Below are 23,993 nucleotides of genomic sequence, written 5' to 3' on the forward strand. Positions count from 1 at the left end.
GTAAGAAAAGTTTATTCTTCTGTCCAGAGTTCCTTCGAAATCCAAAACTTTGGAGAGGGCTGAACCATGTGAGAATCGACCATCGGGTATGCAGGTGACAATCTCATAAGTCAATTATATTATCACACCAGTGATGTAATTTTTCAACGGTTGACGCATGCGTAGTCAGTGGGGCGTTTCCCAGTTATTTTTTATTACACAAATAAATATTATATGGCCACCCTATCCATATGTCAACCTTTCCACCCTCGTTGGAATGCACTGAGTGGTTTGGAAAAACCACTGCGTGGGTCTATCAGCTAAGAAAACTTTCAGATCCAGACTCTGATTGGAGTTCATTGAGAGGAAAAAAAAAAAAAGCAGCGCATTGTTACCATGAATACAATCGGATTAAGGTCAACAAAAAGGACTTCTCCTTTCTCTCCCCTTGGGAATTTTGCGTTTCACTTCTTCCTGCGTTATGGTACTGATAACTGGCGTTTATCAGCCCTGCATAACAACCTATCTAATCACATCTGTTATCAAAGAGGTCACGATCTCACATTTCTTATCACGGTCCTGATTTCGCCACTTTTTAAGTTTTCCGCAACGGATAGCTCCAGTGCCCTTTCACACTTCGGTATCTCCCTCCGCGGACCTGCCAACTTTCCTCGATCGATTACTAACGTTTCTCTCGTTATACCTGAAGAGTTTGCCAATCTTCATCAAGGTCACTACGGCAAATAGGACAATACTGCGTTGCGCTTTGGAATGTCGCACCTTTCACCGCGCGACCTCCATTTCCGTGCATGAAGAAAAGAGGGCCAGAAACATAAAATTTAAACCAAAACCATTAACTAAACTAATGATACAATTGTAGACCGCACGGTGTCGCGTGTATCTGCAATGGAACTAGCTCAGTCTATCAAATAGAAGATAAAAACTTTTAATTTCGGAAGTTAAATAATGGAAAGAACATTTGGGTGTTTCTATCTAATTGAAAATAGCTTTGGTCAAGCAAGAATACTTGGATGGCTAGACACGGACGGATTTAGTATGTCGATTAGGTAGGTATGTGTGTATCGAAGCTGTGGCAATATAGTGCTTATGTCAGTTGTTACCAGAACTAGAAATTCTTCATCAATATTGGTTATTGATGAAGAATTACAGATTGGTGATTTACAGGTTAACAGATTTTTTAAACAGGATGAGTTAACACCACAAATAACATCACCCTTCTGGCACAGAGCCGTCCCGGGGTGACCCAAGGTTTCTTGGGAAATAAACTGATTTTAATAATAATAATAAAAAATAGCGCATTTTTATGGGCCTTTCCACAACGTGGCTGAGTTAGTCTGTCTCAGGCGAGGGTAGTATTGTTTTTTCTCCTGGAAACTCGGTTTTTCGTCCATCAAACAGAAAATCGAGTTTCTGATGAGGCTGATGAGGATGAGAACTTATGAGGCTGTAGTGGCCCACTTATGAATTCTACCAATGAAAAGGATCTGTGGTAATTATGTAGTCATATGAGGTTCTCTGAACAGTGCAGACAGGCTGCTAGTACAGCTCATAGGGTTTTGTCAATGATATACAAGAATTTTGACAACAAGGATAAAGAGGTGATTATCCCATTGTATAAGGCAATGGTCAGGCCACATCTTGAGTACTGCATACAGGTCTGGAAGACTCATTTTCAGAAGGATGTAGAGCTGCTGGAATGGGCACAGATTAGTGCCCATTCCAGCAGCTCTACGAGACTGGTGAGGAAATAAAAGAGTGCTCTTACCAAGGCTGGCCTCAGTTTTGATACAGTTCTGCAAAGTGTAGCCTCTATAGACTAGACACCTGCGAGGTGATATGATTGAGGTGTTTAAGGCTTTGAATGGTTTGAGCAAACTCAGTGTTGATGGGATTCTATCTCTTGCTCAGAGTATGCACATGAGGAGGCATAAATTCAAATTGAGGAAGGACGGTTGCAGGATAGATGTGCGGAAGTTTACTTTCATCCAGCAGGTGGTTTATTGCTGGAACAGGCTTGCTTCCATCCGTTGTTTTGGAAGTGGATATTTTGAATAAATTCAAAGTAGACAAACTATTAAAGTGGATGGATAGGTGAAATTGGATTTTTTTTTTTTTTTTTTTTTTTTTGGCTGATGCTATATAAGATTGCTTTCTTGCATCGTTTACCACAACTAATACCAAAATATATATGCGAAGTCCCATTCAAGTAATACACAAATGCTTGTAATTCACATTTTTCATTTGCAAACTCCTTTTGGTTGCAAACTCCTCTACCTTTTGTTGTGTTTGTATTGTACTGTGTCAGCGGTTCTAGGGGTTTTCTCCATATCCACCATTGTATCACCGAGAAGAACCGCTTTTCCAATGCTAGTGGTGTGCGGATGCTGTGCAGTATCGTGGTATATTGTCTGCGCGTGTAGCACGGTGGTATCGTCACCGTCCTCCCCACACCGGGTGGAAAAGGCCCGGGTTCGAATTCCGTCGATGACGCAAGGAACTTTAGTTGGTTTTTACACTCCGTGGCTGAGTTAGTCGCAGATAGCAAGGTTTTTCCCTCCAGAAACGGGTTTTTTTTTCGTCCAGCAAACAGGCAATTCGACCTTAGAACACACAAAATTTACAGACAAAATAAATATATGGGTAGATGTAATCATTTACAGGGAACCCTAATATCATAATAGTATCCTAGTATATTAAGATGTGTGGTATGACTGGTCGCTTAGCAACTAGGGAGCAGCGATTATTTAGAAAGTAGCCTCCAAGCGATTCAAGATCTAAGGTCATGAGGAGGGTCATTCTGCTTTTCCACCGTCTAGCAGAGGCCAGAAGACAGTCCAGTCCATGAACCTGTAAAAGTGTGTCAGAAAGTAGAAAATAAGACGAGTTCTACAGTTATGGGCGGAGGAGAATGTTCAAGGATTGAGGGAGAAGAGAACAGGAAATCTACCCTCTGAAGAAAGAACTTTCCAGTTAAATCTGTCCACTGACGGGCAGACTCAATGGGAGTATTAGTAACAAGGATACTCTCACCTGATTGGTTAATAATCGATGGGTTATTAAATTTTTTTTTTCATATATCGGAGAGGTTACTTAAAACCTCTCCGATATATGAAAAAAAAAAAGATGATTGGGAGACACCCTGGAAAAAGCCATAGTGATGCCTCGAGGTATGGGAAACCACCGGCACTGCTCAATAAACACTCTGTGCCTCTCAACAACCAGTCCTCCTTAACAGTATAGTGGTTTCGCCGCTTGTCATTCGTTTGAGAAGTCTGGGTTTGATCCCCCTCGACGACTGGAGGAATTTCTAAAATCCTCGTCAATCGAGGTCCTAGTTAGCTGATGTCAGGGGGCGGTTGAAGGTAACACAAGATAATCTTCTAACACAAGAAGATTGAGTTCGAACTTTCCAATGATTGTAATCGTTGCAAATACTGTAAGCACGTCCATTCCTCTCAACTTTAAGAATTTTGCCCTTTCCCTGCTAAAAGAGTTTCTCTGCCTCTTGCATGATTGATTAGATCTTTGATTGATTAGATTCGTTTTTAGATCTCATTTAATGATTTCGTTCTTCGAAGATTTGGAAGGTTTTTGATGGCTGTTACGTTCGAGTTCACTAATATTACTCAGGCGTTTATTACATAACTCATCCTAATTAAAATCTACAAGCTGCTTTATGACCCTTATTTTCCAGAAATTTTGCTGATTACGTGAATTTAATTGTCTCAGTCTCATGTTAGGCAAGATCTAATTAAGCATTCGGATTGGTCTATGATCTAAAGCTGAATTCGTGACCATGTCTGAAACATTATGAAAGAATAAATTTCGTTTCCTTTATTGGGAAACGAGACTGTTCACCACAAGACCGAAGCCAGGAAGATAACGTTATTTTTCACACCAGCTTCTACAAAACATGAATAATTTTTTACGAATTAACTTTAAAATATATCGCAAAAGACTTCATATTGGCATTGTATCTTAGAAAGTGATAACAGAACTTTTGAAGAAAACCAAAACAAAACAGGAGTACGTCTTAAGAAAAACAGTCATTCTGTCGTTGAGGGTTCTGCCTGCAACTTGCAAAAAGATAAAGGATTTTCAGCCAGCACACTATCATTAGTTTCACTACCAAGTCTAAAGCCTTTCTTCAGCTCAAAAACCATTCAGTGACTTTATATTTTGTAAAATATTTAGTTTCCTGGGACGCCATCCAACATTAGTCATGCGTAATGTCATTTTTCCTTCCGGTTGGTAAAGCTGAATTAGACGGGTTGCGACTAGTACAGCTATAATCCCTTTGTTCTAACTTACAAAAAGTCTCCTTCGGGGGATTTTAGCTTCCCTCCCAACCACCACAAGATTCTCCTTCATTTGTGAAAGTGCACACTCTTAAAAATTTGGAGTAAAAACACTAATTACTACGTAATTTAACACCTGCAAGAAGGTATCATTGTCTTGAGCCAACTTCAAAGATTGGTCTTTGGAGTTCTCCTGCCGTTTATCAGGACCATAATTACTTATAAATGAATAATAAGTTTGTATTTACGTACAAATTTAAATTATTTATAATTTAGTTTATTGAATATCCTAGGCAAAGCAGAGTACACCTACTAAGTCTACATAGCGCAGTTATTACCTCAATCTTGATTATTAAAACATGGCACTTCCCTAACAGCAAAGAAAGCATCTTACAACGTTCATTAAGCTGTGATTACATCAACCAAAGATTCGAACTTACCTCTTCAGTTTTCGGATGTCTTGTTTCGGGGCGGATTTGGTCGAGCCCATGTACCAGTCTCCTGGTTTGGATAGTTAGCTTGAGTCCTTCTTTGATGAGATGAGTTCTGGTGGCCTTCACAGTAGACGTGATGAACACCGGGGGTGAGGAAGGTCCGATTACGGGAGTTCCCGGTGAACCAGCACTGGACGGTTGTGGTGAAGACGTCATGTGTGCCTCGTCAGACGCCAAATCACCGTAGGAGCCGCTGGAAAGGTCCGAGTAGTTGGACAGAGGAGGAACCATGTTGATGAGGCTTGAGATAATCTCTGGCGTGTGAGGGGCCGAACGCTGACCCCTTTCTTCCTTCTCTCTCGACACATCGAACACGCCACAAGGAGGCAGGTAGTCGCTGGGAGAGGACACCAGTGGTCCGCCAGTGCCGAACATGATGCTACATCGAGAGAAGAGCGTCTCCGAGTACTAGCGTTGGACAGAAAATGCTCCGTAGCTCGTACTGTGTGCGTTAGGTCCTATGGTCTCCACTTCGGAGCTTATCTAGAAGAAAAAAAAACAAAAAGGCAGCTTTTACTCGTGCTCACGTGGTTGGAGATTAAGGATGATTACATGGTTTAGATAGATAGATAAGAGATAAAAAAATCTGATAGTTTGCACTACACTACTATTTATGTATTACATGAATGGTATTTGTATAATTCGACCTTTTTAGAATCTCTCTCTCTCTCTCTCTCTCTCTCTCTCTCTCTCTCTCTCTCTCTCTCTCTCTCTCCCAGAGAAAGAGAGACAGACAATAAATTACCTGTAATTATTACCATAAGTGAACACCATGTCCAAAATTAAGTCCTCATGGCTAACACGATGGTTATGATTGCTGTCTTTCTACACCGTATTAGACTGAGATCAAACTGCACGCAATTTGGTCTCAGAAGAGGGTTACAGTTCCCCCTCTTCCCAGCATCTAGGTTTTTCATCCAGCAAAACAGGCAAACCGACCATAGAATTTATGAAATTTACAGTTATATACTGATGACTCCTGGCATTAACTGCCTGCGCCCCCCATCTAAAGCAATGAACAAAAATTTCACGTAATCCCCAGACTGCGTGTGGAATAGATTCGGGGTCGCTATTATTGCTGAGAACTGTTCTGAATCTCAACAAGGCGACTCACACTATTCAGCTATGTTGGCAAGTTTAATTATTGTATTCTAATACACGCAACAATGTTATGTGGCAGTTCTTGAGGGATTTTAGGTGCCTCAGCAACTTTTAGACCATATTTGCTAGACAAAAAACTGAGTTTTCGAGAGAAAAAACCTACCCTTAAGACTTACCATGTCGGACACGTTGGGAAAAAGATTCATAAAAATTCCTCACATCATCGACGGGATACGAACTCAGGTCTTTTCCACCCAGTGTGGGGAGGACAGCGAGTTTGCCAACTCTACTACCCACGAGGACAATAATGTTGTGTGGTCTTAAAAGTTGAAACCGAGGTTTAACATTGATAAATGCGAGATGGTGCATTTGAGTAGCAGTAATCCGAGAGTAGAAGGCGTGGTCTGCATAGTTTAATTACCAGACATCTAATGGGAGGTCTGAACGAGGTTTTAAACACCGAAAGATTGAGTAAAATGAACGAGAAAGATTTATTCTTCCTCGTGGGTAACACACGAACCATTAGGACACAAACAAACTCCAGGGAATAACCGAAGAATGGAGTTCAGCTATAGGCAGAGGGTTGTCGAACATTTGAATTAGTTTCCTCTCAATGTGGCGGAGCCATTGAGTCCGGCTAAGTTTAAAGTAGAATTGGATGAGTACCTTGTGAGAATGAGAACAGTGTTCCTGTTCGCTTCCTTGCATTATTCGGCCTTAAAGATCACACTCAAAGTGATGGAATTACATTCAAGACAGTGGACAAAAAAAAAAAAGACCCAGGAGTAATTTTACAGTTCGAAATGAAATTTTCCGACCACTATAGATAAGTTGCTATAATTCATGGGGTTCTACACACTCTTGTCAGGAGTGCAATGGGTCCGGGGTATAGGGTGCACTGTTGGTTTTGGCTCCCTTTATTTTTTAATAAATATGTGATACTAAACGATTTGTGTCCAATTGTGTAAATTGTAACGCATTGGTTAGGAGATATCCTCAGTACTGTTATACAGGTAAAGATGCTCCATTTCAGGAAGGATGTGAATTTGTTAAAAAAGGGTACAGAAAAAAAACAACGGGACAACTGATGGGAACAAAAATGGTACTCCTACCAAGAAAGACTTGAGTTGTGCAAATTGCAGAGCTTGGAAACGCGATAGCTGTGAGGAGACCTGAATGAAATGATCGCGGCTTTAAATAGATTGAGTAAACTAAATGCATCTCCTTACTGTTTCTTGGACAGCGCACATAATGGGACATGAACTTAAATTGAACAATGTTAGAAATTCTTTCAGCCAGAGAGCAATTTATTGTTGGAACCTTCCATATGGTGTTAAGACCGGGTAGTTTGAACAAATTTAAAGATGGATTGAACGAATTATTAGAATAGATGGGGGAAACGAAAGCATGTAGTGCTTTCCCACCTGATGCTGTATAAGCTTGCTTCTTTGCACCATTTTGACGCAGCTATTACAAATATCATTTCTACTCATAAGACTTTTTTTTTCTTTTTTTATGAAAAAAAACCCCAAATAGGAGAAGTAATAGATCCTACAGCGCTCAGTACCATGCATGAGTTGAAGGTTGAGAACATGAAAGAAGATATTTGTCGACATTAGACTTGAACTTCTGTAGATTGTAATTTTAAGGAAATATGTATGAAGGAAGGTTGTTACAGGAAAAAAACGGAAGTTGAATGAATAAACTAGGAAGAAGAAAAGTTGTAAGTTAACATCGGACAGTAAAAGGATGTTGACTGGTTGCGGCACGCGTTCGAGCTGCTTTGGAAGAGGGAGCGGGAATTATAGAAGCCAATCATAAGAACAGTGCCCATGGAAGTGTCTATAGAAAAGGCATGTAGGAGAAACAGAATGTCTATTGAGAGACATTGTTAGAGATGAATCATTAATTAAACTAACTACCCTCTTTTGAATGGAATCTAGACGCCTGAGAGGGGTTTTGGGGTGCACCGCCCGAGATTTGCGAACAATATTCCATGGTAGGGAGGATTTGCGATTTGTACAGAGTGAACAACTGTTTCGAAGAAAAGTGACGCCGAGAGCGAAAACCCAGTTTTTTAGAATGGAGAGAAAGCTATATTTGCGATGTGCTTATGCCAAGAGAGATTAGAAGTCAGGGTAATCCCCAAAAGAGATATATGATCTTGCCTAGAAATCAGAGTATCACTGAAGATAATCATACGAGCAGAAAAATCCTTTTTTCGAGATATAAGACAGAACTGAAATCAACTAAGTTATCTTCGCCCCACTGAAGAATTACATGGAGATTAGCATTTAAGGAATTGGTAGTAGATATTCGAGAAGTTGAAGCTGTTTGTGCAGGACAAGGTTTCTCGACTGGAAGGTGGAATGCAATGTGCTATCAGAAAAACTATGGATAGAAAGTCAATGGAAGAAAGTCATTGATGTACAAAAGGAAAAGAGTGGGAGAAAGAACTGTGAACACCGTTTTAGAGATGCATCCTCGAAATGTAAGGAAGATTGGATCTCGCCATGATAACCTCAAAAGACATCATCATACTGCATGATGGAAGAGATTGGGGTAGGAAATTCTGGAGATTTTCTCTGAAGACTCAAGGTCCCAACACTTCAAGCTTCCAATAAGCGAAGTGGTGGTATTGCAACGGTTGATGAGGGTCATCTACCACCTAATATTGCCTGGTAACACAGAGGAGCGGTATTCCTCCGTGTGGTGTGGGTGCCACACCCTAAACCCTGCTCACGTTGGTTCGCACCTGGGTGGTTACCTCCGGTGTGCTAGCTGCCCTATTTTAGCACTTACAGATGGGGGTGTCCTACCCAGGGTTACTAACAGTCCCACCATTGAAGGAGCACGCAGAGGTTTTGGTTGTCCAGATTGACCGGAATTTGCCGAAATTAGGTTCACTTGACTTGAGTGTCACCTGAACATCAGTTCCATCAGTGTTTTAGACTCCCAGGTAGCAAGTACAGTTTGCCATACCTGAGGGAATGTCTGCCACAGCTTCAAAGACCAAATATTTGTCATTAAAATAGATAGGATTGACCTACAGTTAATTTATAATCAATTGTCAGTGTAAATATATGTGCAGCAAAGTGCACAAGGTTCGCAACTTTTTTCCCAATAGGAAAGCCTTTTTGTCATCGAACACCCTTCACTTCAAATAAAGATGGGCTTTGAACAACAGACTGAATGCTCACAAGTACTAGTTTGTATACAGTATTGTAATGTTTTTGAACCTCTTTTTAATTGCCGTCTCACTTTGATATTTCTACTCGTGCTTTTCCTACTAACAATAATTATAGGATTGGATATGAGGGGTGTTACAAAAACACACAGTACAGTATCCATAAACAGGGTATGGATGTAGAAAATACCATTTAGAGCGCGTACGTGACAAGTTTGTGAAATTTTGTTATAAGGTAAGAGTGAATATTACTGGAATGACAGTCATCATAATAGATAACATCTGAATCATTTGTCTCATCATGTGGGCACAAAAGTAAATTGATAAAATAATTTAAATCGGTGACAGATCAAAGCAATCAGGGAGTAATTATCAGTATTACGCAGAATATGATAAAAATATTACACATATCAGAGTACACACACAAATTAAGCTCTCAGTATTTATTAATTATGGATGTTATGTTGCAATAGCTACATTAGCTGCACTGTACTCCTTCGGTACATAAAATATTAATTTAAAGTGCATATGTAAATTGAGATTAAAATTTATTTAAAGGCTTTTCTTTCTGTAAAAAGGTATGAATGTAAAGTTAATCCAGATTTGAATTTGATTACACTGGACACCACAGATATTCTCCTTAGTGTAACACTGGCCGATTTTAGTGTATTTTGATGTCCTAATTGTAAAAATGTTCGATCAGTATTTTTTTGTTGTTGTTGGAAAAGTAAATTTGGGATTGATCAGATTATCGTGTCTTGCATTGATTGGTAGAAAATTTAACCTCATATCTGACTTTCTTACTACTTGTATACTGTATTAGTTTTGATTTTTAGTTGCTCCTAAAAGTGTTTAATAATCCTGATTAATTTTATTGGGCATGTGAGAGGAGAAGTTGATTCGAAATTGCTCCACTGTTTAAGAAAGCCAACAACAAAAAAAGCTTCATTAGGGAGGAGGGGAAAAAATTGCCACCCTCTGCAAACAAAAAAGTCACGAATAAGAACAGTGATGAATTTATTTATTTAAAGAATATATTCCTAAGAATAAGTGCATGGAAATCAAAGAGACTTTTTGCCACAAATCAGAAAACTTATTCACATTAACCCCAATTATAAAAACAGCATGGAACTCTGGAAATGATCACTGCCAATTTGTTAATATTAAGGCCGAAAAATATGGTGATATTAAATAAATGCTAGATGTATATAAAAAAAAAAAAAAATGGGCTGCAATATATCCTTAAAGATAACTCCTACATTCCAATTGAATCTCCCCCCCGCCCCTTCCACCAGACTGTTCTATTAGTGATTCATACTGGAAAGGTTTCATCAAGAGATATCCAATATGTAAGAGCTAGAATCCAAATATGGCTGCCTATTCTTTGGCTAAGTACAGAGAAGCTAGAGGTTAATGAACAAAATTATTTTATATTTAATTTTATCTTGTTATATTATCAATTATGATTAAATTTCATTCGCATTTTCTTTCCTTTGAAAATAGAGAATAATAAAATTTTCAAACTGATTTAAAATCTGCTTACTCAAATTAACCGAATGTTTTTCAGAACAAACTTCGATGAACTCTGACATTTGCAGATTATTTACTTGATAAATATTCGATATGCGCCCCCATACGGAAAGTTCTTAAAACAAACATGAAAATAATAATATATTTGTAAATCAAATTATTAATTATATATTAATAATAATAATAGATAAATAAATATTAATATATATATTATATTTATTATATATTATAGTATATTTATTACACGTACTTGATAAATATTCGATATACGCTCCCATACCGAAAATTCTTAAAACAAACATGCAAATAATAATAATAATAATAAATAATAATATACTTGGAAATCAAAGTATTATATTATTAATTATATATTAATAATATAACATATAAATAAAATAATAGCATATAATATATTATTATTGAAATTTTCATTCTTGTTTTAAAAACTTGCCGTATGGGGGCGTATATCGAATATTTATCAAATTACGTAATATTATATTATTAAATATTATTAATATATTTTATAATATAATAATAAAGCAATAAATCAAGCAAATAAACTAGATATATTATTATTAAACTAGATAAAATATTATTAATATATTTTATAATATAATAATAAAGCAATAAATCAAGCAAGTAAACTAGATATATCCAATAATATATATAATAATAATATTATTATTATAACAGTTAAACTGTTCCATATATGATGCTTAATATAAAGTGCACCTTAGAAGATACTAGGTCTCTCTCTCTCTATGGAATAATTGGGCATAGAAATCAATTTATTTACACAAATGACACTTCATTGTTTTTGTTTAGTGACAAAATAATCTCAATTATATGATTATAGAGATACAACAAAAAGTTTACATTGTAACACAAATTTGGCGTATAAGGAACGAATTCCATTTTAACTAATGCAAACTGGCTACAACAAGACGACCCCCTGTTTACCCGGGGGAGGCTCGTTTCCTGGTTTTCAAGGGAAAGTGAAGATCACATCAGGGAATGTCCCTACAACTTTCATCATTATTATCGTGGAGTTGCTAGGTGCTGATTGCCGGCAAAGATGTAAGATTTAGGAAAGTGTATTGAGGGGTGGAGAAGGTACACGTGCCATTTGTCAGGGGGGGGGGGGTTACGTACCTGATTACTGTTCGGTCCTCCGCACTGCCTTCATTGTGTCTGCTCTGTCCCGCGACTAGAAAAAGCGCTGCCATTCAAATCCTCGTTCCACGGTGAAGGTGGTTTTTATATTGAGGCCCTCGGCGCGAGACCAGTTCCGAGCATTTCGCGTCTCGAGACACGGAGCTGACCACTCGAGAATCCGTATATCTGAGTGATCCCCTCATGTGACGTGCCTCGGCCAAACCTCGCGGTCCGCACATTCCACTAATAGAGCAGGAACATCGTTACACGTGGGCGGACCAGCACGCGGCCTGTACCCTGCAGCTTTTCGTGCCCACGCATTTACGTGAAACCACGACAGCGACACCTGCAGGGAACAGCAACTGGGTCAACCGCACTGTTGTGACGGAGCCTGCTGCCGTCGGCAAATGGAAGGGTCAAGAGATGTCAGGGATTTAGCCAGCGGCACGAGCCAGTTGCCGAACCTACCATTACGACAAGCCACAGATTAATGGACCGAAAGGGAACTATTCAGGTTATGATAGGGCCTGTCGCAGTTCACGCCAAATACTGGTAGCGCGTGTTTAGGGACGAGCGGCACGAAGTGGGTTCACTGCACCGATTTGTTTCTCGAGAAAACACGGGGGTTAAGTCACTCTTTCTGAGAGAAAACTGAGCATGCAAAAAAAAATCAGTCTCGGATGGAGCAGTTTTTTTACACACTCGTTGCGTACAGCGGGATAAATAAGTGCGCATGCTCACGCACATACGTCATGATTTGAATACACATGTGTGATATAGATTTAGGCTAACAATTTTTGCTGTTTACATTAACGATAGAATAAATGGAAAAATTTTTAATGTTAACAGCAAACTCCAAGCTAACTTCGTTCGCGGGCAGGGTCCGGTCCTTGAAAATCTTTAAGGATCGGACCTAGTTGGCAGCTGTATACTTGAGCACCTCCAGTATAGATTATTTTAGTTTATAACAACATTTTTCTACTTCAAGGCTAATAAAATTATGATCGTTTCAGCTGAAATATTTTAATAGGCGTCATAAATTTGTAAAAGAACTGATAAGAGAGTGGACAAGCGTAAGTGCAGCAGCAGCACACGCGTTTTAATGGATTGTGGTTTCTGCCCACGTGATCCTTAAATACGGCAATGTTCACGTTTTCGTTATCCTGTAAACTCCTGGCTCTGTGGCTATCCAGGACTGTAAACTAAAGTTAAGGTCTAGCAGTGTGATACAGCAACACACGTTTTTGAGTTGATTGTGGTTCAAGCTCACAAGCTGTGTAATTATTGATGTTTCCCTTGAACAACTGTTCAAAGTACTTTCCCCTCCCCTTCTTTCTAGCTACGTTCACGGTGGCTCCCTTAATGCCTCTAAAATTCCTCTCTCTTTGGAGAAGAAAGCAGTAGAGCTAATCAGTGGTCCCTGCCACAGAAATTCATAATATTCCTCCTATTTACTGATAGGAGAAATAAAACCATGTTTCGTGTACTGCAATACTCTAATTAGAGAGTCTCTTATGTGATTCACGTGACAAGTACGTTCCTACTTGAATTTCTGGTTTCTAGGCTATTATTCAACTGGTAATTTGACTCCACTGAACTCTAATGCACCGAGTTTGAGAAATGTAGCAAGAAACTGTCTGCTAAGTGTTCTGATGAAGAATATGCAGGAGCTGTAGACGGAAGAGGAAAAGGGGGAATGCATTTTCGAGACTTGCACTACTACGCGCCTCAACGACCTTCTGATGGAAGTATGCAACAACAGACTGGACAAGCGAAGTACTGCCAAGGTTCTGCTGCACGTAATTAAATCAAGGAGAGGGCCAGGGGTTGTCTCAGTGCCGCGCATATACGAAACCACATTTTCTTCCCTGTAAGCCTTCAGGAAACATCAATTAATTCTATAATAGTTGCTCGGTAACCCTTCCTTCCCCCGCCTCAGGTCTGTCAAGCCGGAACTGCTTGCGAACAACAGAACCCGTGGGCGGTGTTCATCCAGCCCGCGTGGCGCGTGGGCGATTGCTGCTTATGTGACGTCAATGATGACCCTTGGCGGGAGGTGGCATGCACATGTTGCCAACGGTGGGAAGGGGTTTCTTCTTCGTAGACAAATGCAAAACTTTCGGTTTTCTATTATAGGTTTCCAAGGTCAAGTGTGTTTTTGTGCAGGTGTGGCATGCACTTCCGATGGATTCTCTGCTATCTCTTCCGCCTCTCCCAACGTGATGTCCACACACTAAACACGGACATTAAAAGTGTTACAGCAATCCCACACTAAGTATTCACATTAATCTCCTAAAGCACTTAAATTCCTCACATTACTGGCCGGAATCGAAGCCTAGCCTTTTCCATAGAGTGAAGGGGGAGGACACCGACTATATCAACTGCGCTACCCACGAGGGGGTCTATATTTTATGGAAGAACAACCATAGTCAGTAACAGTGCCGGTTACCATCTCTAAATCTGGCTTTCTGCTAATGGTGGAGGAGAAACAAATTTAGAATGCCACTGATTGATTGGAAGAAACATATTCTAATGCCGAAAAATTTAAGGTTTTGCACCGAAAGATGTTATGCACTGGTAAAAAAAATTGAAAAGGGTAGAAGTAGAAAAAGGGTTTGGGGGATTACAATAACCAGACAAAGGTTCTCAGCAGTACAAACAGACACAAATAGGGATCTTAGTGTCTGTTCGGTGATTTATCGAGCATTTGATTTTAAAGATATGAAAGATATAATTATATTGCAGAAGGCAATTGCCAGACCACACCTGGATTACTGTGTCCAGTAATCCAAGTGTGGTCTTATTCACATGCTTAAAAGATAATATACCTTCTTGGAAAGGTCCGAAAAACTGGTAACGCTGTAGTAAGATTGGCTAAACTTCGAAAATGTGAGCTACAGAGCTTAATAACGAGGCACATTTGAAGAAATCTGAGGTCTACAAGGCTCTAAGAAAAGATAGTAAAATGAATAAAGGGAGAAATTTTCAAGGTATTAAGTGACAGTAGAACCAGAAGATAAATACACACTAAGAGGGAAAGAATTATAGGCTGGATTGCAGAAAGTTTCCCCTTTGGCCAGTGAATTGTCAACCATGGAATAAGTCAGTTGAGGCCAGTGGTTTGAGGAAACTGAAAGTCCAGTTGGATCAACACCTAAGGAAAGAAGAAAACAAGATTTTGGCTGATGCAGCAAATACTTCTGGCTTCACTGCGCTGTATGGCAACTACTATGTTATGAGAGCCAGTGTCCGTTTGACAGGTTACTAAAATGTATAAATGTACCTTTATGTAGATATAAACAGAATTTAATACATACCTATAGAATTAAATATGGACAACCTGTGGGAGGTTTTAGACGCACGCTAATAGAGACCCTCCATATAGGAGATGATTAAGCTGGATATGTGATATACTCATATATTTCACCAAAGACCTGCTCAGTGTGATGGATGATGTGACCTTCAGTTAACCCTTTAGCCCACAGCTGTCTAGCTAGCAAAAGTGAAATACTTCTATCACTAGAATCATTAATCACGACTCAAGAACATCTTGAGACATGCAGCGAGAATCGTAATGGTGACCTGATTTTCTCTCACGAACACGCAAGAAAGACAGAGAGCTACTACGATACAGAAAATCATCCAATCATTCCTGTGGAAATTAACCTCAGAGCATGGCATACGTAATAAATCATGGATCAAAACCTCTACGATTTCATAAAGCACATTATGTCTGTACAAGTTTACTGACCGATTTGCAATGTGTCTGGGTTGAAAAACTCGGAATAACTCCCTCCGACTGAGATCGGCCAATTATAGCGCCCATTGAAGAGGCCTTCCATAAATTCATGAGGTATCCAGCGGGATTTTGTCCTGTTTGGAGAGGAACCCAATCCTCCCAGTTCCTATAGCATGCTTGTGCAGGACATGCTGCAAGTTGGAGTAAAATGTTAAAATCAGCGGTTATAGGAAGGCATTCATACTAATGGGTGCCTTTCTGTAACCAATAGACTCTTTGACTGCCCAACGTTTTGTGGATATCATCTTCAGACCCCTGCCACCGCCATTCTTATATCCCTCAACAAGACTGCTTACCCACATATCGCACAAATGTCCTTTGGGATCTGTCTCCAATAGAGCACGGCTGGCATATGCAAACGGCTGAAATCTTTTCCCTGCTTAAAGCACAAGCACTGCAAGCGTGGACAGATTTCCCATAGGATGAAATTTGTCACTATGTTTGACTCGCTACCACGAATCAAAAAGATTCTCAAGTGAAGATACAACATACACAATATTGATATTAATCGTATTCTGAGAGTAAATGAGCCCATTTGACTTGAAAATGCCCTTCATACCATCCTAGAAGACAAATATGCCGAGATCTATGAAGTATTTTCCAAACACCAACAATTCGATCGCTTTTTATGAAATGTCTTTTGTTTTGCAAGAATCATCTCTGCTAATTTCTTAAAAGTTGAATTGTTTACACCATCTGGTCAGACATTTCTTTAAAATTTTCCTGTATTCTGAGTTTGGAAGAAAGTCTAAAACCTTATCGTTCTGTTTGTGTAAATCTGTCCACCTGGTTCAATACAATCAAAAGGTCACGATGATTTAATACTGGAGAAATGAGTCGTAAAAAGCATTTGGACCGCATCACTTTCCCCGTTTGCATTTGTTCTGCCACATTTTCTATTCGTCACACAACTGAGGAACTCGATTCTAAGAAACACTTTTGCTTCCTTCATGAGGATGTCCCACTGAAAAATGTCCCTCAGATATTTATCATTAGTTACTTCCTACGAACCCTAACAACAGTACTTAGCTCGACCCTAGGAGCGTATGTTCTTGGAATAAGCCACAGGAGGACATCCAGGAAAGGGGGAAGAATGGTTTTCTGGGAGTAAAAAGAAAAAAAAAAAACATATTGGAAGTGTCTAAATTAGGCCTAAGAGCAGGACTGACAGACGTGTCTGTGGGTGGTGAATCACTGTGTGAAGGAATGCGCTGTTTTAAGAACACCTGGAGCACAAAGAGATGCAATGACGTCAAGAAATGTCTGATTGCACGGTAGTGTTCTACGTATGTCATTACCATATGACAGGATTCGAACAAACACTACCTTTTAGCGAACATCTGTAATTTGGAACCCGCTCCTACATTAGGGGGGCGTATCGCAACAGATTTGAAACGCAGATAATGTAGTACAAGCGGGTAATCAGCCGGCTTGTATCACAACCCCCAGTGACTCATGGCAGAGGTCGCTAATAGACAAAACGGCATTCGAAGCATGGTTGTGTCACAGAAAACTCTCCTATAGGAAGATTAGGAGTATTATTTTGGTGTACAGAAACACCTAAAGACACCTACTTAGCTGCAAAGAGATTTTTTGGCGTCCAACGAGAAATAGCATTTGCCAATTTACTGATCCCACTCAGGCAGAGGAGGAAAGTAAACAGCTGAAGTTGGCAATATTTTAAGAAATGATACCTAAAAAGGAGATTCCACAAATCAAATTTTCTTCTCTGTTCTTTTAATGGTATGGGTTGATAAGACATTAGATGTCCTCTTGGGTAGCACAGTTGGCAGGATCACCGTCCTCCCCCTACACATTGGGTAAAAAGGTGGGAGCAATATTTATGGGCTTTTTTGACAACATGGCCGAGTTAGTCGGTTTCAGGCGAAGGAAGCGTGGATTTTTGTCCTGGAAATTCAGGTTTTTCATCCAGAAAACAAAAATCGACATCAGGACACACGCTGTTTGCAGACAATATACATGGAGCAATATAGCCTTAATTGCCGATGATTCTAAAACAACAAGAAGATACTTGCTGTCATTGGAATTGAATTTATGTAGATTAAAATTTAAGAAATACACAAGATTGTTTCAAAACAAAAGTAGAAAGGAAATGAGGAATAGAAAAAGTTTAGTTCCATACGGTTTTGAGTTAAACAGGCAGCTGTTTAACTCAAACAGTTGGGGACTAACTGAGCCACGTTGTGAAAAAAGCCCATAAAGATTCCTGGTCATTGATGGGATTCGAACTCAGACCTTTTCTAAGATGTGTGGGAGGACGGTGGTTATAACCACTGTGCAATTTGCGAGGGCACTATGAACAGGACTTAATATGGAGGGGGAAAAGTTAATGAAGAAATTGACTCTCCCTCAAGAAGTCCAAGTATCCAACCTCATTTAAAATACAAAGTTGGATACTGGGAGATTCAGCCATAAGGGATAACACTGTCTATACGTGCATCTATTGTATTTAGATTTTTTTGAAATACTTCTGGTTCGGAACTCCTGGAAAAACCTTCCATACGAGGATTATTGCAGTTGGGGAGGTATACGAAGGGCAAATGATTTCACAGGGCTGCAGAAGCCAAATATAAAATTTCATGGAATAATGAACACCATGCAACACATTGACAACGTGGACAATTCTGCTCTTCCTGCACTATGGCAAGAATCCTTTTATCTTTCAGCATAACAATGCGCAGGTCATACTGCATAGCACATGTCTTAAGACATGCGTTTGCAAAAGCTTCACAGACTTGCCACCTTCCTCTTATGACAAAATTGTTTGAAGTTTCCGGACGAAATACAGTGTATGATTAAGGTTAGGGGCGGTCCCAGGCAGGGGCTGAAGGGACTGCATTCGCCCAATGATGAAAACCATTGTAGATATTTACTTATTTATTTTATTGCTACCTGAGACTTCCCCTGATTAAAACCAAAGTGGGCCCAGTTTAATGTTCCCTGTAGGTGTGGTTGTGGTGGTTTCACCACGTTGTGGTGCTTTACTACACAAAGAATGATAAAAGACAAACAGAAAGATTTCAAGATTCCAAGATTTCCATATAGAAATTCAAGTTAGCAGTTCACTGAATTCAAGCAATTACCAAAGTTCCAAAGACGCAAAAAATAAACAACAAAAGGTAGATTGGAGGGACCATATAACTAGGGTGTCGGAATATTATAGAAGGGTGGAGGACCATGCAGTTATCCACTAGGGTCGCAAGGCCCGCATAGCCAGTTCTATATGGCGGTTCTGTCCAAGGCCAACAGGTACGCAAAAGACGAATTGCATCACGTGATCGGACAGCGTTGTACTGACAACACGCCTTTGCAACCTTTAAAATTTCGTGATCGTGTTCACCATTTCATGAAAGTGAACGCGATTAAGGCTGGAGGAATTCTTAAAGTCCTCTTCAATCGGGATTAGTTTACTGACACATACCATTCTAAAATTCAGAATGCGAGGAGATTATTATTCGAAGGAAACAGAAGATTTAAAAATAAACTCGATTTCGTTGGTGACTCTGAAAAATGGATACGTCCTCAATCTGCCGTTTTTCTTGGAGGGAGAAACGCAAAGATTAAAAGGTCATGGCTTTTTTTTTTTTTTTTCCTTCTTACGTAACCTGTGCGAACAGACATTAGCAGGTCATGGCGGTATATTGGAAATATCCGAACATACTCAATGATGTCATCAGAGGAATTGGGGAAAATACAAGCATGCATGCTGATTTGGTGCTCATTGAAACTGTTATTGCCAATCTTGCTGTCTGAAGAAGGAAAGTTTCCAGGGGGTAAACGCTTTTGATTGTGCAATGCTACCGTATATTTTAGCGTATAAGACTACCTTTGAAGAAATAAAATAATCGTCTAAAATATTAAGGGTCACTTGTACGCATCATAGGAAAGTTGAATTAGTACGTATTTATAATTTTTTTACACATACACTGCCCTACCATTAATATCCGGAAAACGTATTGTCCAGGACGTCTAGATAGACCTCAGCATTCATGGTTTTGTCTGAAACAACCAATCGTCCCAGGTTGCAATTCACTATAAGAGGCCAAACCATGAAAAACAGCCCTAGACCATCCCTCTGCAACCCACAAACCACATCGGCTCTTATACACCAACTGTGACTACATGATGTGGACATGACTCCTTGGCCTGCACATCCAGCACTCTGTTGCCCATTGAACACATTTGGAATATGATGGGACATTCATTGACCTATAATTTTTGCCCGACTCCAAAAATGCAAGAAGCATTCAATGTTCATCAAGATGACATTCTTGACACCTTTTGGACCCCCTACCCATCATTCATTCAACGTTTTTGTAATCTTTTAATTTTTAACAGATATTGAAACAACGTAGTTCACGAATCTATTGTTATTTAATAAAATAAGCACACCTACCTCAGATCGTAGGATACAGTAAACATTTTTGTAATGCACTTCACTTATCTCTCTCCAGAAATAAATGTTTAAATCACTTAACTTGACTAAATAAACTAAATAATTGAAATATAAGACACATTGTCACCTTTTTCTGTGATTAGCAGTCAAATAGTAATAATTCTTGATTTATATATTTAGTCAACTGATAACAAAAAGGGAGCTCCTCAAAAAAAGCGCGACCCGAACTAAGAACGCCATTTCTAGATTGTCACCATCCCATGTTTCCAAAAGGAACCAGCATTTTTTTTGGGCGCGTTAGCATATATGCGTAAAACATCAGTCTGTGCTATGTTGTCCATCTGTCTGTCCGTCCGCATGTAATAACTCCACTCCTATTGGATGGATTTTCGTAAAATTTCACTTTTGTAGAAATATTGATGAAGCCATCCAAAAAATGTGGTAGTCATGGCAACAGCTACCTTCTACAACACTTTACTTACATTATCTTTAAAAGATTGCTGAATTCGAGGGTTTTTTTGTACGCTTTATCCAGGTCATTTTGAAATATGGCGTTCCCTCGTGACATTTGCATTTTCCGTGTATGAGTACCGCTACCACTTCTTCCATTTCTCCGCCATCGGATACACGTGCGTGTGGCGGTAAATGCGCGTTTATACAGTTATCAATTTGACTTCTCCTAACAGCGGGGAGCTCTCATAACTCGAAAGGAGAGAGGGGCCTGTCACGAAGGTCTACAGATACGTTGTCATAAGCCTTTACTGCAAGAAGTTTATTTCTCCTGGCAGCCCTTCATCCGTCATTGCTCCAGTCCAACAGGCTGCACCATGCTTTGACCTACGTTGCCTTGACCCACTCCTTTCTGACATGAACGCTATTAGCATTCTCATCTTTTGCACTTTCCTGGAACACAAGACGAAATATTCTCGCATATTTCTGGTGAAATAGCAGGAACTTAAAAGAACTCTTAACGTTCAAAACAAAGGAAATTCAACTATAAACAGTTGGGGAACTTAGATTGCATTCTTTCCCCAATAGAGGAAAGAGAAAACTAGAAATGAAACGAATGAAAAAAGATTTCAAACACCGATAATGGATTAAAAGTATCGAAGATTAAAAAACAGGTTTATTTTAATGCCCATGGCTGATATACAGTAAAGGGACCCAAGTCCCTAACTGAGCATGCAATTATATGATTGAGTCAATGAAAACCAGATTAACAACTTATCGGAAGTGATAAAGATCATTAATACAAAGGAGAAAAGCATTTAATGGGAGTTCGATAATCAAACTTCAAGGAGAAAGATAAAACCAAAGACCTCGTGATCTTATTGATCGACAAGTCCCCAATTAATAGTTATTAGAAAAAAAGTTGACTATACATGGAGTTAAGAAGAAAAAAATATATACTGTCTTCTCAAAAATATTCAGACACCAGTAATGACTGCACGGATCCGTTGTGGCAAGTTTTCAACTAGTCCAAGATGACACCCATGAATGGAAGTGGGCAATTCCTTCTTCAGTTAGTCGCCATAGTAGTGGGCTCACCCTGACCAACCCATCCTAGCTTGTTGTAAAGATGGTCAATGGGATTCATATCAGCACCTTGGTAAAGTCACTGGCAAGCAGCCATACCTCGGTGGAGTCCTTTACACAACCAACATTAGTTTCTACTTACATCTGTTTCTTGCAGTGGTTCCATCTCCTAGACTCTAGGAGATGAAACCAAGGAACTTAAAAGAACCAGGAAGTCTCTAGGATGGACTAGACTGGTCTTCGGCCAATAAACGAACTAATAAACTAAAAGAATATACGTTATTAGAGGGCCAGGGTGGTCAGAAAAGATGTGGGACAGGACTTGTAGTATGGTTTTAGGAGCATCAGAGACTAAGTTTTCTCCTTTCCAGGAGAAAACCAAAGCCATGCTACTTCTCCTGAGACCGACTAACTCGGCCACGTTGTGAAAAAAGACATCTCACATCATCGATGGAAATGGAACTCTGGTCTTTTCGACCCGATGTGGGGAGAAACGATCGTACCAACTGTGCTACCCACGTGGGCTGTGGGACAGGAACTTACTATCATCGTGATGCATATAAAGTCAATCAAAAATTTAAATTTGTTTAAAATTCGGATATGTTTTCGTTACTGAAGTACACAAAAAGTGCAAAGGATTATGGGATTTCCAGACGTCTCTCTTAATAAATTCTTTTATTGTACACAGGATACAGCAATTACTGAGACGGCGTAGATGTTACAGATTTAACTCTCTTGGAAACAAAAAAAACCAAGGAGAGGCATAAAAGACATGCCACAAGCGGCAACCATCTACAATTGAGCCCACAGCCATGTGGTGAGTTTAGTAGACACTAAAACATGACCAGTCACTCTTACAAAGTTAATTAAAACTCTACTACACGATGTGCACTTTCGAAATGGCGTATCAAATGGGTTAAGTGTGCATTTTTAATAATTTCTTCAATTATAACACGGCAGCGTTATAAAAGGTTACTACAGTGTTCCTTCCCCAACTGTCTTAACATTTTTTTTTTTTTAACAACATACGTAAGGTGGACGCAAAACAGACTGATGAAGGACAAGGGGCCGTATATGGAAGGGAAAATTGTCTTTATATGCTATCCATGTTGTTGTAGAGTTTTAGGAGCATTAGCAACTAAGGCTATATTGATCGATTTTCTGTTTGCTGGATGAAAAACCGGAGTTTTAGGGAAGGAAAAACATGCAACCCTCGCCTGAGACTGACTAACTCAGCCACGTTAGCCACTGGACTCGAACTTAGGTCTTTTTAACCTTGTGTGGGGAGGACTGGGATTCTATCAACTGTGCTACTCACGAGGGCATGCCATCTATAGCAAGTTTGATTCCATACAGCTCAGTGTCAACTGTAATTCTTCTATTTGTGCAACTACAAACACTGCTAACACCTTCGAGGGTGGGATGACTCTGCACCTGTATACTGGAAGGTGATTAAGGTGCTACTGACGCCTTCGGGTGTGAAATGCCATATGGTGTCCCTTTTGCTGGATAACTCTAACCTTGAAACTTTTTTTCTTTCCCTGGACCTGGGTGAGTGGGTTCCCCAAGCAAGGGGTCTCCAACCTTCGTTCCCTTCCTACCTCGCTCATCTGGAGGACGCTTTCTTTTCACGTTCTTCCTTCCTCCTTTAACTTCATTTTAACTATCCTCTGGCTTTCTTCCTTTTCTTCTGGTCTCTGTCAGGAAGCCCTGGCAGACTTTAGCCACAAACAATGGACTACCTGGCTACCTCCCACTAGTGGTGGTAGGCAACGTAGAGTCCCACTAGGGGATCCAAAGACTAACCCAATCTCCTTAGCTGGAGTTCTTTACTCTTGTAAAAATTCCTCCAGTCATTGACAGAAATCGAACTCAAGTTTTTTCTACCAGGTGAGGAGGACGGCGATCCTACCAACTGTGCAACCTACCTTGTTGTTATTGGGTATTAGGAACATCAGCAACTAAGGCCATATTGCTCCATGTATATTGACTGTTCTTTGCTGGATGAAAAACCCGAGTTTCCAGTAGAAAAAACCATGCTACCTTTGCCCGAGACCGAGTAACTCAGCCACGTTGTGGAAAAGGCCATAAAAATTCCTCACATCATTGAAGAGACTCAAACTAATGTCTTTTCCAATCAGTATGGGGCAGACTTTAAAAGTTATTTGGGAAATAAATTTATGAATACCTGTTGAAGTTCTCTATATTCACCTCATAACGGAAAAGTATTTCTTAAAATACTTTTTAAATTAAAAAAACTTACACGTTTTATTTTTTAAACATTTATTTATTCGTCCTTTGTGAACATTTTGGTGTGTTGCGAATGGTATTTAAAGTTCCACGACCAGTTTTAAACCAGCGTCCTGTTAATCGTGCCCTATTTACGTGTACCAATCTTGTTTTGTTTAACGCAATTCGTGAGCAGTTTTGATGGAGAAAATTAAGAATATGAGACAGTAATTACCATATTAGTACC

The 23,993-nt window shown here is 39.6% G+C and overlaps 1 protein-coding gene across 4 annotated transcripts in view; it reads right to left on the reverse strand.

Annotated features, from left to right (window-relative positions):
- The window catches only part of LOC150085052 (cyclic AMP-dependent transcription factor ATF-3-like), a 73,311-nt gene that overhangs the window by 9,487 nt on the left and 39,831 nt on the right, over positions 1-23,993 (reverse strand). For 3 of the 4 annotated variants that reach the window (XM_090376749.1, XM_090376752.1, XM_090376748.1), the window contains one exon: positions 4,739-5,275. In XM_090376749.1, the coding sequence (XP_090232875.1) occupies positions 4,739-5,167 (429 nt within the window). In that variant the 5' untranslated portion in view covers positions 5,168-5,275. Of the gene's footprint in view, positions 1-4,738; positions 5,276-11,762; positions 11,945-23,993 lie in introns of those variants that run through there. The other variant, XM_090376750.1, reaches the window with a different exon arrangement.

Source organism: Mastigoproctus giganteus, chromosome 6 (assembly GCF_048544385.1).
Source record: "Mastigoproctus giganteus isolate SK-2022 chromosome 6, ASM4854438v1, whole genome shotgun sequence".
Classification (NCBI taxonomy): Eukaryota; Metazoa; Arthropoda; class Arachnida; order Uropygi; family Thelyphonidae; genus Mastigoproctus; species Mastigoproctus giganteus.